This window comes from Cariama cristata, unplaced genomic scaffold (assembly GCF_000690535.1).
Source record: "Cariama cristata isolate BGI_N322 unplaced genomic scaffold, ASM69053v1 scaffold14863, whole genome shotgun sequence".
Classification (NCBI taxonomy): Eukaryota; Metazoa; Chordata; class Aves; order Cariamiformes; family Cariamidae; genus Cariama; species Cariama cristata.
The window spans coordinates 33,822-51,335 of NW_009610258.1; the positions used below are offsets into that span (position 1 = coordinate 33,822).

The 17,514-nt window shown below is 40.4% G+C and overlaps 1 protein-coding gene across 1 annotated transcript in view; it reads right to left on the bottom strand.

The window, feature by feature from the left end:
* Window positions 1-9,280, bottom strand: part of LOC104159819 (zinc finger protein GLIS1-like) — a gene marked incomplete at its 5' end in the record, with an annotated part of 11,849 nt that extends 2,569 nt beyond the window's left edge. The window contains 2 exons of the mRNA XM_009697826.1: window positions 1,453-1,620; window positions 9,096-9,280. Of these exons, the coding sequence (XP_009696128.1) occupies window positions 1,453-1,620; window positions 9,096-9,280 (353 nt within the window). The remainder of the gene's footprint in view (window positions 1-1,452; window positions 1,621-9,095) is intronic.
* Between the last annotated feature and the right edge of the window lie 8,234 nt (window positions 9,281-17,514).

Genomic DNA, 17,514 nt, shown 5'->3' on the forward strand with positions numbered 1-17,514 from the left:
AGATCTCATTTAATATTAATGATGCTATAAAAGCCTGAAAAAAATTAATGCATAGCCCTGATGAATCTTGCAAACCTGAATGGTTCTATTTTACACACAAAAAGATGAGATAAGATTTATATATTTCATATATATTTATGTTTCAGCCTTTTAAGTATTTGCATACCTCAATAACCACTCTAAAAACAAAAATATTACGCAGAAACATTAGCCCCAGACAGAAAAATCAACTGTTGTTGAAGTTGGTGTCTTGCCATAGTATTATTCTTTGCTCCTACAATTTCTTTTGGAAAGTTTATTTAGTCTGTTCTTTAAATATTGCAGGCTGTCAATCTAAACTTGAAATTTGATGTTAACATGAAAAAACCTATGTTTTAGTAACATCAAACTTATGAATAACACAAAAGAATTCAAAGTTGAAGTTGAAACTTCATCTTAAACTTTTCCCTTGTGTTCGTTACCGATGCATATACTGATGCATATATAGTATGGAACACCAGACAAATGCACGCACGCTCTCTCTGAACAGAGTCTCCTTTAATACAAAACAAACAGGAAAGTCAACTCTAATTTTGTGGTCTGGCTCAAAGGCCCCATTTCAAAAAGCATTTAACCATATGTTTTCACTATCGTCCTTAACCGAGATGCCCTCCTGAATTCAGACATGAAGGAAAATTTCTTGGAGATGTGTAAGTAAAGATGGAAGTAAATGGTAGTGTTTCATGGCTCTGACAATACTCACGTTTTGTTTCATTTCAGTAATTCTGTCAATTCTTAATTGTGTTTTAAAAGTAGAAAAAACGCATTATAAAAATGAATACTTAAATACTGAAGTATTATAGTAACCTAGCTGTAATAATTGTTGGAAATTTTACCTTACGCAAACATGCAGCTAAATGGGAAAATAAAATTGCCATAAATGTGCAACAACACAAACACAAAGGAACTCCCGAACGAACTAACTGATATTTTTAGCTGAATTTATCAAAGCAGTGCCTATAACGTCATATTGCAGTAACGTCAGTATTGCAAAATGAAGCCATCCTTTCATTCTTAGATGGACAGGAAGTCCCTGCTGCTGCTGTTTTCTTCAGAGTTGTGTTAACTATCTTCCTCACTTTGATCTGATCATAAATGCCTGCCTGAGCATACCTGAAGAGATGTACAATGAATAGCCCACACAATAAATGTGAGAAGTGTCTTGTTTGAAGGGGTGTGTTGCCTGTGACATCCAGCAGAACAAAAGCAGAATTTGTCTATCAGTCAAATACAGGAGGATTAAAGAAAAGAAATTTGCTTTCCTTCTTGGATTTTTATAGATGCAAATGAATTTCAGTGACTGAGCTTTTTATGCAAACATATTTTTGTAATAACATTGACTATAAAATGTGTTCTTTTCCCCTCCTGCTAAAAATATCATATGGATAATTCTTTATAGGTGGAACAAATTACCTGTTGAAGCTAAAGGTGCATTGAGTATGTGATAGCCATTCTGTCTCAGAGGATTAAAGCAATGGGATTCCCCTGTGAGCACATCACTGGTGACAGACTGGTCCATTGTTCTGTAGCAGTCTCCATAGTGGAAACAGTTTTGTATTGAGTGAAAGCTGCCTTGGTAACCTGAAAACAGATATTGCACACACATTTTAACACTACCGCAATGGTATTACCTCCATTTCTGTCACAGTATTTCATTACTATTGTGGGGGTTTTTAGTTCCTCAGTTTTACCTATGGAAAAATGATCATGCTATTCTATAAGGTGTAATAATACAAAAGCTACATCAGACTGGGTCCCACAAGGTGCTGTGGACTGTGATCCCCATCAAGCAAAAATCTCAAGGATGTGCTTCATTTCAAGCAATAGATCAGCTGAACGCAGTCAACAGCCCACTTGTGTTCAAAGCTAAGTAGTAAGTACTCCGTTGGATCAAGTCCAGGATGCTCAGCTCCTAAGGGAGTGTGTCTATAATGAATTACTTTTAATTTAAATACAATAATGCAATATTTAAATGAATAGCACGCCTTTGTTTTCAGTTGAGTAAAGTCTTCTCCCATCCACTGTGCATGAGGCACTGCTGGAGACAGCGCTATTTATTCAAAATACCTTTAAGAGTACCTTAAACCTCGCCTTTGTCATACTGCTCTTATTTCAAATGAAAACCCTTTCACTGACCACAGGGAGCCACAGTCTGCAAGTAAAATTGAACTGGAGGTGCAGGACTGACTCCAGTTGGACGTCAGGTGAAGAGTTTGTGTTCAGCTAGAAGCTCTTCTTGCTTCTGAAAAGTGCTGAGATAAACCTGTATGGTCTCGTAGCTGCCTCGGTCATTCTGCTATTCGGGCATGTTTGATTTTTGTCCTCAACACACCCTACGTTTCTTATGCCCTGCTTTTTTTTTAAAGTATCATATTACCAATGGACCAGCAGCAAGTTGTGAATGAGTTGTATACAACAAAAGAAGATCTTTAACAGTAAAGGACAAATGAGTGCCGAGGAAGGAATTTTACAACCTACAAGTTTGTGGCAACATCCTAAAAGAAAATGTTATTTGCTCCCATAAGGATGACTTCAAAGCATGCCACAAGATTTATACCAACCAGAGCCCGATTTAATGCTGCTCTTTTCTCCTGCCTCAAGAACCTCTTCCTGATTCTGAGTGCACCGCACACTAATTCCACATCATCCATATTAACTATCCCTTGTCCTACCTTCTCTGAAAGTCCCTTCTGAAATGGTGCTCCTTCCCTTACATGTGCTGAAGTCAACCAAGTTAGGCTTGAAGTTTAGTAGAATGTGCTATCAGGATTTTCCTCTAATTGCCAGAAAAAATATGGAGCTGTTGTCTTTCTTCCCTCAGTCTTACTCAGACTGAAACATTTCCTCAGGAAATACTGTAAAAGCTCCAGGTAGTTCAGTCGAACACAGACACAACCAGATCTTCAGCTGATGGAAGTCGGCACAGCTCCACTCACCAGTGGAAGATTTGACTTGCTGGGCCAGTTGTGCAGCTATTCAGTCTGTTTGTTTAGAAACGAAATACCTGTGCGTATCACCAGAGCACCTGGGTGCTGTACAGGGTGGAATGTGTCCCTTACAAGCCACGCAGTGTGTAAGCTTTTTCCTGTTAAGAAAGCTCTCCCGTCTTTTTCTACATTTTCCCTTTACTAACAAAGTTTGACCAAGCAGACAGTATCAGGCAAAGCTCAGGGTCTGTCTGTTCGTTCTGGTCATGTTGTCTAAGGTGGTAATAAATAACGCTAAGTGAGGCAATTCTTTAGTAGAAATGCAATGAACTCATCGAGTGGTGAAAGATTTGCTCTGAAGTTTCACAGTTTAATATGTGTTTTGGCAGAATCTGCAAGGATTAGATGATTCATTTCTTGGGAACCTATGATCCTCCACCACAAAATACCTAAATTGTTGACATCCATGATTGGTGAAGTCCTAATGGATGTCTATATTAGATAAAGACACTATGCACACTGTACCAAAGCTGTTCGTACTTGCTGCTATGTAGAACGCGGCCCAGAAATTTGGAAAGCTGAGTATTAAATGATGCATGTCCTTCCTCGGAAGAGACAGCCACCTCTATTTACTGCCTGGAGGGTCTGGCTCAAAAAAACCCAAAGCGCTCTTATGAGAGGTAGCAAAGCCATCTTTTGATGTGGTTTTAGGTACAGTGCTTTATTGGTTAGCTTTTGACAATTATCCTGACTTTTCTGTTTACAAAACATGAACTCCCTGCTGTAAGCCTTCTAAAAATATATCTTTTTGAGATGAGCAGTGAAAAAAAAAAGAGACACTTGGCTTCAGATGAGGTATAACTGCTTGCAGAGAGCACTTACATGCATTGCTAGAGAAAAAAAATGAACCTTTTCCAGAATGTCTGCTATACATATCACTTCTAGGGCAGGCATGACGTGTATTTTCTCTGTCTCTGCTACCCTTTCGTCATGATCCCAGCCTTGCCTTTGTTAAATCAATTAAATATCTTTATGATCTACAGGGCTGGCACAGTGACTTAGAAAAAGCAGAGAACAGCCAAGCATGACAGAACTGGATTGAAACCAGTTGGATCCAGGGTTTTCGCAAGACCTATGGGTAAAGGTTTCTTTTGAAGTGTTTTAAGTTACACTGTCTAGCTGCTCAGGAAAAAATACCTGAGGCAGAGAACTGACTCAGAATCAGAAGTCTGGAAAAGAACTGCCATAAGCAATCAAATTCTCCTTTGGATTGCAGTATCTATCCCTCAGCATCACCGTGTGGTAATCTGAAAAGGCAGCGCAAAAAGTGTCACTGGCACTATCCAATGAAGAGACACCATGTAGGAAAACACTAGTGTTATTGCACTGTTGTATTCACCAGGGCCAAATTTCTGCTAGAAGTGCTTCACAAAGAAAATAGAGGGAAATACACCATTCCCATTCTAATGTGCTTGCAGATGTGATAAACGCAGGTAGCAAACTAAAGAAAAAAGAGGGAGCGAGGAAGGGAAAGGTTGCAGCAGGAACATTGGTCAGGTAAAACAAACCATGACACTAAAAATGGGACTTTTCACCCTTCCGACCTGAGCAGTGTAATGAAAGCTTACTTCCTTTTTCATTAGCTTTATAGAAACAATGGCAGTGGGACCCTATAAGAAAGGGACAGAGGCTTTATGGAAGGCATTCTACGCGTGTGGAAAAAGGCACAGCGATGGCTATGGGAGGAGTGGACTAAAAGGCAGGTAGCTGCTTCCTTGAGGATGGCAGGTGAAAGACAGAGACTCCCAACAGCTTCTGCAATTGCAAAAGGTGAGGAAGAGGTGGAGGCCCAAGACAGCTCTTCTGCATGGACAAGTGCACCAAGAAGATTACAGAGTTAGACAGTGCTTGCTTTGTCCCTTACGCAGGGATCTCACACCAGACAGTTCACTGCCTGGTTGGAGACCTGTCAGCAAGCACTTGCATTTCTCTGCTGTCTGTTTACATGACCCATCTTCAGAATAACCTCACACGTGACTGCATGGAGGTTTCATGGGGAGTGACAGTGGCAGCGGTTTATTCAGGAGGACTCTGGCCTTGCATCTGAAACACTAAAGGCGGGTGAACCTGGTCTGCAGTTCCACTACTAGATGTATAAGAAGAATTTGGTGATGTTCCCTGCACTTAAACTGGGCATGAAACAACACTTGGGTAGGAAGAATTGTGCTTGCAGTATTACAAGTTGCATTTCAAAATTAAGCCAGCTGAATGTTAATCTTGGAAGGTGGAAGAGTCTTGGAGTGACTGAAATTGCATACCTCCAGGTTGAAGGACTGCAGGATCAATGAGTTGCTATGTCAGTAAGATTTTTTTAATTACTTTTTATGTGCTTTCTATACTCCCACCCGCTGCTTCAGAGGCACAATCAGAGAGTTTCTTTTGGTATCAGGCAGATTGGCTCTTGCTGATGGCCTTCAGTAGCCTGGCACGGCTCAAGAGGCCAGTCAGTCTGTGCCAGAGGATCTGAGCCTCACACATCTTTTACATTATTAAAAAGGGAAAATTACCAGCTTGTTTAAATGCTAAGTGTTCCCGAAAACCAGAGTAATTAGACGAGATGGAAGGGCCATGTGGGTTAAAGCAACCACAAGGACTTTTGTAACAAGGGGTGCTCTTGCCAGATAAGGTTTCATTCATTTTACACAGCCACAGGAAACGAAACTTGTTGCTCGCAGGCAACACAAGGCTTGATTTGCATATGCAATACAAGTCAGAGATTTACTGCATGTATACATTTTTAAAATGTGCAGTATGAAATAAAGGTGCTTTTGGTTCATGCCATTTAGTTCCGGTTCCTTTAGATTTTTTTGAAATGCTTTACACAGAAAGTATTAGGAATTAAGATATGATTAAAATCCCATAACCAATGGTTCAATTAACAACCACATATGGCTGATTAGAGTAAAGTAAACATGGAGCATTTTTTACAAGTTCTTAAAAAAGACTCCCTTCAGAGGCTAAAATATGAAGTAAGCAAGAAGGCTTGTGTGGTGCAAACATTGCAGCTCCTTCTAAGAGAGCAAAAGTGTCGTACCAGTTTGGCAACAAGTGTTTCACCAATGTTTTTTTTTCCACATGGATTTCAGTTTTTCCTTCAGTTTTAACTTAAATCAAAAAATTTCTGAGGTTAATTTTCAAGTGAAGAATTTACTAAATGTCCTGTCAGTTTAAATGATCACTATTAAATGTTCTGTGTACAGTAGATGTAGAAATATAACAGTTAATAAAGGAATAAACTGAGTTCCAAACATAACATTTAGTTAAAATTTTGCTTTGAAATAATTTGTGACAGAAAAGCTGCAGTTAGCCACTTCACACAGTGCACTGGCTGCCTCTGTTTCTCTAAGGCACGGCCTAGAAAACTTCAAGCAGCTTTAAAATGAATGATGTAATGAGCAAATAATTGGAATATGCCTATTAAATGCCATCTTGTTATGTCATGTCATTTACGTGTATGTGCAAATAAATCTCAGCTTTTCAAATTCCATAAAATTTCTGACAAGAAATTATGTCAGGTATAAATAACTACAGGATTCCATTGCCTGCCAAATTCTTTCAGCATGTAATAATTTCCATGTGATCTTACTGCAGCTAGGTTTAAACATATAAATAATGTCTGCTTATTCTTTCATTATCAATATTTCTGCTACCAGCTTGATGGAGCTTGCTGTCTTCTAAAAATTTCACATCCACAATGTTTATATGCTTGTACACAGATGTGTAGTTCTACGGCTAGACTTGCAGAGTGTTCTTTTTTCCGCCAAAATTCAAAACTCCCAAATTACTACAGATTCCATTAGAAAAATGTGCTATTAATGAACTGAGATGCAAAAAAGATGTAGACCAAGTACAGCTAAGTACAGGTTACAGATCAATTGATTTCAAAGGCTGCTAATCAAAATTGATTTTTGAATGACCATTTCCATAATGAATTTATAATACTACTTCAACATTTGGCCAAAGTGGAAAATTATTGCTTTTTCAAAACCACACGACATAACACTTAGAAAGCAACAATTCATTCAAAAGGAAATGTGGTTTTCTTAAGGAATAAAGTCAATTTATTTAAGTGGTTCAAAACTTGTTCTGTCTATGCATTTGTTTCTGCCATAGTAATGAGCTGCTAAACTTTCCTCTTGTGGTTTGTAGTTATTTAGCTCATTATAGTAACATAATCATATATCATTATATGCTATCATAAATCTGCCACTTTTCCCTTACAGAGTTAATCTTTTAAAATTGAATAATCTGTTGAGCATCAGGTTGAGTTAGTTTTTCCTTCAGCACAAATCATTTAATATAATACGCTTTAACTTTTCAGACTGAGTCAGTCCAACCAAACAGCAAAAATACTCCTCAGAGAATGAAGGGCAGAGGGAACTGTTGGGATACTGAACCCCATCACACCTGGGAATTGCTCACTGGCTGTCCTGGTTTCGGCTGGGACCGAGTTAATTTTCTTCCTAGTAGCTGGTACAGCGCTGCGCTTTGGATTTAGTATGAGAATAATATTGATAACAGACTGATGTTTTACCTGTTGCTAAGTAGTGCTTACTCTAGGTCAAGGGCTTTTCAGTTTCCCATGCTCTCCCGACAAGGAGGTGCACAAGGAGCTGGGAGGGAGCACAGCCGGGACAGATGACCCGAACCAGCCAAAGGGATATTCCATACCATAGAGCGTCATGCCCACTATAGAAACTGGGGGGACTTGGCTGGGAGGGGACAATTTCTGCTCGGGGATGGGATGGGCATCGGTCAGTGGGTGGTGAGCAACTGCATTGTGCATCAAATGTCTTTTCTTGGGTTTTATTTCTCTCTTTTTCTTATCTCCATTTTCATTGCAATTATTATTCTAATATTGTTATTGTTGTTCTTATTTTACTTGCTTTCAATTATTAAACTGCTCTTATCTCAACCCATGGGTTTTACCTCTCTCCAATTCTCCTCCCCATCCCACCAGGCGAGGCGGGGAATGAGCGAGCGGCTGCGTGGGACTTAGTTGCTGGCTGGGGTTAAACCACGACACTGGGTTTGTGTTCAGCTCCTGTGTTTCAGACCTAGCCTTAGCATACACTGAGAGAAAGCAAACCTCCTATTTTGCTCACTGGTAAATTAATCACATGTGATACTTCACCAGACAAAAATGACCTTATACAACTGACAGTACAGCTGTGAAACGAGCTTCAAAAAGCTGGTTATCTGCCTGTATAAACGTATACGCTTGGTTATACTTGCAACCAGACAGATGTCCTGCACACTTCTGTATTGTGAATATTTACCACAAGTAAGCAGCATACCATCTGGATTACATAACATATTTCTTAAATATGCTAGCCCCCGTTACTGGAAGAATCTGTGATAATAATATCTCTTGCTAATTTATACCACAAAAATTGCAGAAACATTAATTAGTTCCCACAGCAGAACTCTGGAATAGGTAAATAAGCTCCTGATTAAAAAGGCTGAGTAATTCAGAACAAAAAAAATGTTTTAAATTAAGCAGTGGGACAGCTGCTTAGCTGCTCCCATTCCTGTCCTCAAATCACACTGGCACTCTATGGTTGTACAGAGGACCTTTGCATATTATTATATAAATTAATACAGATGCCAAACTTCCAAATAATAAATAGCAAAATATTTTTTCTTTGCCTAAGCTCATGTCTAACGCATCACTATCAGTGGACTGAGCAGGACGTTGCCAGGACCAGATGGCTCTTGCTTTGGCAGGGTCACCCTTTCCAAGCTGGTGGAAGGCTGGATGACCAGTCAGACGAGGTACATAGCTAGTAGCCATCTACTGAAAACCTGAATAAATGCAATAAATCTGCTGGTGTGATAGTTTTCTCCATTATGATAACATCGCAGTATGAACTGGTCTGAAAATTCTGCTCTGTATATATATCAAGCCACTTTAAAAATTGGAGTTCCCATTGAAATGCTGTCAGTCCCTTAATAAGACAGTATTGGCTGAAAGTGCAAAAACTGAAATAAATTCTTTCTCCCCGACTAGGAATTAGGAAAGTTCAAACTAACAAAGAAAAACGAAAAAAAAAAAGAGGGAAGAGTTACCTTGAGATCCCTGCTGTACAGACTGGTTTGGAAATGGAGCGTATGGTTTATTTGGTATTCCAGAAAATTGCTGCCCATTTGGTGACTGGCTGTGTGACGATGGAGAGCCGTGTTTCTGCAATAGGGAAGGTGGAACTAATGCTTTCAGGGGGCTGACGAGTGGAGAGATTATGTTGGGAGCAAGCCTAGAAAAAGAAAATACAGAAAAACTTCATGTATCACATCACAATATGGGAAAACAAAATACTCGAAAGGCCCTCTTTCCATAACGGCCAAACTACAGAATCATCTATTCTGCAGGTAGAAATTATATTGTAAAAAAAAAGATAACAATGCAGTGCTGCTTTCAGGTATTCATTAGGAGGAAAGGGAGTTAGAAAAGGATTTCTATTCCTTTACACAGCCTTCCCGTACTAGCTATAATGACAGGATCAAAATGACACCACTCCTCAGTAAGCAACTTAAACACAGCTCAGTTTTAATTGAAAATTTCATGAGCTGAGATACATGTCCAGAAAACAGAAGTGGAAAATGTTGTCAGAGTGAGTAAATGCAAGTAAATTGTTTAAGTGCCTTCGTGGCTGTAACGGAGTAAAGCTTTGCACCCAAGTTGCAGCCAAGAGAAAGAAAGGCGTTAGTTTCAGTTATTCCTCATGTATGATTTTTTAGACTTAGAAATAGAGCTTTAACTGCAACAGATGGTACTGTCCTTTCAAAGAAAAAGCCTGAGTGAGTCTTTGCTTGTGGCGGCACTGCTCAGTGTGAGACTGCTCAGTGTAAGACTGAGCAGAGGTTACACCTGAGAGATGGAAAATTCCCCCGAGACATCTGGGACTTGGGCCAGCACAGGAGCGCTGGGGCAGTCCCGCTCGGGGAACAGACCCTGACCCCACACTCCCAGGAGCTGGAGCAGCTGAGGAAGAACGTCACCAACCCACTTCCATGAAGTCCCCGGGCATTCTCTGCCACCGGTGGACCGGAGAAGTTTCGGTGCTTCCTCCCCACCACAGCATGACCGTCCCACCAAGGGGTGGGAGAGCAGCTGGCCCAGGAGGGATGAACCCTTTGCCAGGGAACTGTCTTTTGGCCATTTACAGCCAGAAAGGTGGCACGGTGCAGAAGATGGGACCAAAAACCTGGCCATTCACGTGCAAGCCTCTTTTAGAGCTGCATTAAACTAACTCTATAAATGAGTAAATAGATAGAAGCTGGATCTTTTACCCTCCTACGGTACCGGTGACAAATGTCCTTTTGCTCCATAGCCCAGTGTCACACTGTCAAATGTGCAGGCTGCGTGGACCATATGTTCACCATATAGTCTCTGCTGCCCCTGGACCTTTTGCTAACCATAAGAAGCGGCTCTTTGAGCAGCACTAGACCTTTCAGATGCTAGAGAAAAACCCTGTTTGAGAGCCACCCTGCTGAAACTTCTCAGCTATGGGTCCTGAGGTGTAGAAATAAAAATACCCCTGCAGGTTATAATACGTGTCACCTAGCTGGAAAAAAATTATTGAGCACAAACCATTGCAGGTGTACAAAGAATCAGCTAAAACCCAAATTAAATCTCTCACTGGTGTCTTCCTCTACCACTGCACAAGCGGATCAAACACCACAAACCATGACTTGCAATAGCAGTTCCTCACCAGTTGACACAACTCCTTCTTGGAGCAGCTAGGATTAAACTTGGGGAGCGAGGGTATGCTTGACTTGGGGCTAAGCGCTACATAGGAGTGTTCAAGAGGTAAATATAGATGAACTGTGAATTAATGGTGACAACACCTTAATCAAATTTAACATGAGAGGCAGAGGAACACTGCCAAAAGCTGTCACAGTGACAGTCTATTAAAAGGGGCTTAAATAAATCAACCAGTCAAAGCCCGTCCTATGCTGAAATAATTCCATCTCCCAAAGCAGGAAAATAAGGCATATAATACAAACCACAGAGACTCTGAGTATCCCCAAACTAAACTGAAGAATTAAACCAGTATTGTTAAATGTGTGAAGGCAAGGATATTTTCAAGCCAAATATGTAAGAATTGGAAATTATTTTTTCATGAGGAAGATAACACCCCTCCCAATAAGCAATGACCAGCAATATGTAAAATAAAGAGGACTAAAATCAGATTTTAAGAGCTCTCTGGAGTCTGAACTGCTGAAGAGCAGCAGATGCTCAGGGGAAAATACTGAGTTTATTTGCTAAGAAGCAGCTAAATGCGAAAGTTGGCTCCCATGGGGTTGCAGTTTTTCCTCAAAGGTCTCAGCAGAGAAATAGTTTAACATAAATGAGCTGTTGTGCAGCCCAGCTACAAGTCGTATCTTCGGCAAATGCTCTCAAATGCATGTCTGTGGTGAACTATTGCATGAAGACGGGACTGACATTATCTGCTGGGACCTACGGAAAAGCTTTTGCTACCGTCTCTTCCGAGGTTGCAAGCAAATGCCGGCAAAGCACAACCACAAATTACAAAATGGTCACCAGCCCCTTCAAACGGCACGCATGGAGACATTGTCCTCGACACGCCAGAAATGCTATTAGAAGCCTGGAAATGCTTCTATCTGAAAGGAGATTAAAAAGATTGCAGTTGTTTTCATTGGAAAGATAATAGCTAAAAGAGATCACAATAATGACATTTATATGGATAATGACCACACACACATTCGAAAGAGAAACAAAAGATGTACTAAAAACGCCAAGGCCTGGATGAGCCAGAAACCACTCTGAATGAGGGAGGAAAATACTTCTGGTGAACAAGTACCCTGCAACTGCCTGTGTTGGGTTTCCTCTGCCTTCTCTTGAAATGTCTCGTCCTGGCTACTGCTGGGAAATGCAGCACCCCAGAGAGCCCTGCCGGGCTGCCCTCTCTCCTATGCTGCATGTCAAACAAAAATGGTACATTTAAGGTGTCCAGCTGTGGGAATATTGAAAATCCCAGGTTCCCTACCCAGTTCAGCTACTCCCAGAGGCTATTTAAATCTTAACCATGTGAGAAGAATTTAACAGTTTTTATTGTTATTTTTAAAGCAGCGCTTCTCCCCATTCACACTCTTTTGCGTTGCTGTTTTTCCTGTGTGTGAGCTCAACAGCTGTGATAGCAGTTGTGCCTCCAAGCCTTTGAAACGTCTGGTTAAGGGCAGGTGAGATTTCCCCATGCGAGGCCAGGGGCCCTGCTCCAGCTGGGTGAGCTGAGCGGCCGCACAGAGCCGCCGGCTCGCCGCCCCCACTCGGCCCTGCCGGCATAAAACCCAACCTCACCAAACATGGCTGTCTGCCGGCAGCCAGTATCCTAGGAACTTACTGTAGCACAGCAACTTGAGCTGAAACCCTGAAAGCTCCGTCTAACACTTGACCATCGCTGCCTCCTCTGCATGAAGAGAGTTTCATACAGTTGAGCAGGTGACCGTAAAATCTCCTACGTTCTGCTCAGTCTCTCCCAAATGGGGAATTTAACATGTTTCCCATAAGTTAAGGCACAGTTTTTAGCTAAGAAAGAGCTTTGCTCAGTAGAAAAATCTGGCTATATTAGCACAAGTGGCCAACGTGGGGATTTCTCTCCTTAAAATATTCATCACAATGCCTACAGCTCAAGCTGGTCCCTTAAAATACTATTTTGTGTGTGTTTATGCATGTGTGAATGTGCTCTGGCATGCTACAGGAGAGTTTTTTCATCAGCTGTCCAGTTCCCAGTGCCGTCTTTTTAATTCTCTCCTAAATATTTGCCTACTAATTAGGTTGCTGTGATACTCAGGTTGTTAAAAGAGAGGAGGAATCATTCCTGATACAAATGAGACAGATAATGCATTAGCAACAGAACAGAGCTTAAAAGGAGATGCCTTCTGTATGGAAGAAGAAACACCAAACTACTTACACCAGGAACTCAGCTGGAGGCATTAAAAATTCCCAGGCAGTAGCTCAGGCATCTATGTTTCTGTAACTAATAGCCTGGACATTTCCTGTTAATACTGTACTACAACCACAGTTTGCTTTGCTTTGTATATTAATAATAAATACATACCATATATTTTACTTTAATTGTAACTTGTATAATTCACTAAATTTGCAGGTCCTTTGGGGGCCTTTCAATATATATCTGTGCCTATATATTGCTAGAGAGAGAGAGAGAGAAATAAATACTCTCACACATATGTAAAAAAAAAATCCTTATCTTTCCTTACTTCATTAAATTTGAGGGCTCCTGGCTATATGGAATATTTCTGTTCAGGAGCATAAATCGTTTTGCTATCTCCCTAACCTTGTGACAAAGCTCAGAAGAATCATCAGTTCCTACAGATAGCTGTACTGCTGATACATCATATATACATCATATACATATATCCGACTCTTGATATAGCCTACCCTGTCTTACAAGGATGCTTGATGGCAAAACAGTTAGTAACTCAAACAACAATTAACCCGCTGCAAGGCTTTTACTGCTCTATTATCAGAAACTGTATGTCCCTTATGTGAAAGGTAACCTGTTAACCAGGCATTCACCTTATTCCCAGCCATTACCTGCTACAGACACAAATGAAGTTACTCGCAAGCCCTCTCTGAATCCAGCAGATTTTTTGTTGCCTACTGATGAAACTGCCATTGCTAAAAACTTTGCGGTATGTGATATATGATGCAAGTAGGAAAGCTTTTTCACCTGAAGGTTCATTTTGGTGACTTCAGTCCTCATGACAGTAGGTGCTTCTCAATCCCTGTCATACAGCGAGGTACACACTGACATACCCTACGTTCCTTACACGTGTTGACTGGTTTTGAACCTACAGTATCTTTTGGGAACAGCAGCATTGTAGGAATAATGTGCAACTTTCTTGAGCAGTGACAACAAGAGAGAGGGAACTACACAGTTGGATGCGGTAAGAACCTGTGTATTAATGACCTTATATTACGTAGTGGTAAAATTAGTTCAATTTCGATGCATTAAGTTATTGTGGGAGTTGAGAACAGCTGAAGATATACTAGAATAGTAAGACAGGATTTTCTGACAAAGTAAAACTGCCAAAACTAGAAGCATGCCACTGAAAGAAGAGAATTTAAAATGCAGTTTTTCAGATTACAAGGGTGCAACGGAGGAGCCAGCCTCCTCTCCACCCTGTCCAAGACACGGGAGCAACAGGGCATGCACCACAGAGAGAAGCAGGCCGGCTTGAAACAAAAGGAACATTTTGCTCACACAGCATGCCCTGGCCTGTAGCATTCATAGCCACAGGAAGTCACAGAATCAATCAAAATACCTAGTTTTTTTAAAAAGGACTGAATAATTTAATGGCCAAAACTAACATTTCCATGCTAAGCGAGGGGTAATCAAATCTTGTGCTTCAGGATGTAAACTGATCACCCACGGAGGCAGAGAGGAATTCTCCCGTCTCTTCACTCATCATACAACTTCGTATGATTGACCAGGTATTGTGGGTTTTTTCAAATTCCCTTTGAAGCACCGTGTGTAGGATGGCGCTGAAGACATAATACTAGTCTTGAGGGACCTGTGATTTCAGGTGGAATTGCAAAGCTAATGCATTCCTCCCCTGAGGATGCATCAGTAAAAGGACTAATCAGAAAAATCTTGTTTATGTAATAGCTTCATCCCCACAACCAACAGAAAACTATTGGAAGAACTGATCTTAACTTGGTAACATACCTTGCCTATGATATCACACACATTTCTGCACCATGCTAAACACTGTCTTAAAATACTCGTCTTCACAGCCCTTCCTAAGGGAAGCTCTTGTAGTCAGATGGGACACTACCCACAGAGAGTCATTAAACCAAGTGTCAGACAGACGACGAGCCAATTCCTCACCTCTACTGCAAAGGATTTGTCACTCACATCAAGAGAACGCTCAGAAATTGCAGTCTTAATAGAAAGTTTTTTTTAAAAAGAAAATTAGAAGTCAAAACATAGAAGATATTAATCTGTCTTCTCTCTTATTTTACAAAGTGCATACCTTTAGGAATCTCAAACAGAAATCTCAGTAAGACTTCTATATAAATTTTCTTGTGATCATGTTTTAACAATATATTTTGGACGGTGAATGTTCATATTAAATTCTAATTAAGGAAGGCCCATGTGAGAGAACTCTGTAGGTATGCCAGGAGTGAGCAGTGATCTATAGAAGAGACACCTAAGAAGCTACAAGTACCATTACCTTGGCTTAGAATTATTGATCCTGCCTCCACTTTTAGCCTCCCAAAGTAGGCAGCAGTGTATAAGAATTTCTGTATTTTCACAATGGACACCAAAAGTCTTGTTCAATATTATTGCAACATAAAGAACCAAAAAATAAATAGATATTGACATTGATTTTTCTGAGCTTTCTGTCAAGATGTCTACATATATGTTTTCTATATTCATTCATAGTACTTAGTGTGAGTAAGAAATAGATTTACACCTTGTTTTAGCCAGTGTTTTTTCAATAGCAGTTACTGGACAAGTTAACATGGAGTAAGAAATTGTAAAGCCAGATTTTGAGCTGTTTTAAGATGAGGTTTTTCATGATCTAGTCGATCATCTTTTGACTGCCAAGAAACTACACACAGTACACTTAATTAGTAAATATTGAATGGAATTGAAATTTGAAAAATAATGGAAATAAATCCAAACTAAGATTCTTGAATAAAAAGTGGGAATGAAGTGTAACCGCAAAATAGAAATATCTAAGATAGGGATGTTTCCAATATGAAAACTGTCTGGACTGGGTTTTTTTTTGTGATATGATGGCTTGATTGGCAGATTCCTCAGCTAGACAAAGAACCTCAACCCGTATCCCATTGAGTTCAGTGGAAACAGGACCAAATCCAGACTGAAAAACATCTGTCCTTTATCTCAAATAATTTTCTATATATTTTGGGTTATAAGACCATTCTGTAATACAGTTCTCATGCACAGCGTATCGCCATATCAGACAATCTTGACTTTGAGAATTAAGTTTAACTCAGATTAATAGGAAGAAAAATCTGTAATAAAGCACCAGAGTAAGAAGCACAAAGCAAAGAAGCTCCATGTTGTACCTTAAGTGACTCGTACAGTATGGCAGCTAGTTACAAAAACTGAGATTTTCCATGAAACCAGGTTTTACCATAAAATCCAGCATGCCAACCATTTCATTCATAAAATCTCTCCCCCAGGCATTATAATTACTTATATTGTGAGAAAGTCCAATTCAGTTCCAGGACCAGGAGATTATTTTTTTTTTAATGGAAAAAAAAGTTAACACTGATTTTCATCTCTTCCCATAATATTAAGAATGATGTGTAAAGCTCTGCTAATCTGGTCTCTGGATAGCGCCCAATCTCTTGCCACGTGTTTCTGTTCTGGGTCTTGCCCTACGGGAATTTCTGTCAGCACATGCTCAGGAAACAGTTATACTGTTCACTTTTTTTTTACTTTTTTTTTTAAAAGACGGACTCTATCTGAAGTTTGGTGAACCTTTGCACTAATCACTGCCAGGTGCCTCTGGCTACATTTCTGGAATGCAAGGAATCTTTTCCTTCTCTCCCTTTCTTCCTTTCTCCTCTTCCCCCCGCTTCCTTGATATATAATAAATCCTTCAATGCAGATCACCTTGCTGGGCATCATTGCGCTTTATTACCCTGTTCTATAAACAAAGAGCAAACAAGTTAGTGGGCTGTGACACACTGCCCTTCTTACACGGCCTCAGTCCCTGCTCCGTGACTGCAAGACACGACACGGTGTTTCTGTTTTTCTTTCTCCTCGCTGTGTTTGCGGCCAGCGTGAGTGGGTGGCTGCTGCTAAGAGACTCGGGCTCTGTTCCTGGCTCTGCTACTAATGCAGCGTGTGACATACCTCCGCGTGTAACATCTTTAAAGTAGGACTGAGGCAATGTCAGCCTTTTCCTAGCTTCTAGATAAATACAAGATACTATTTTTCATTCAGAATGCTGCCTTGGATTACTTGAATCCAGTTCTGCATCTTCATTCATCCACACTCCAAGCAGTGTCAACAAGTGCCTGTACAACGACTGCAGGAACTAGTTAGCTCTGAGGAGTAAGAGGGGCTTCATAAACATTATGGGGAACACTATCCATGGGACCTTTAATGTGACTGAAGAGTTTTAGCTCATTTAATTGCTTTACAGTATTTTTATTGATACCGATGACAGTGATACGAAAAGAGTTTTGGGTTCAGAATTACGCAGGAGCCAAAGGAGTCCCTTCCCAGTACACTCGAAGGCTTTCTGTGTGAGCCGTCTCTTCAGGTACAGAGTGACTGACTGGAACACTCACAGTCTTTTCTAACAAATACACACGCAAGTCTCAGTTGGGCATAAAACGTAATTCGGTATTTTGTAACGCATTGCGGTACCGACACAAATCCGCACATGTACACCAACATGTTTTTTCTATGTTAAATGAATATCTCTACAATTGTTCTGACCTGATATGGGCAGTTCC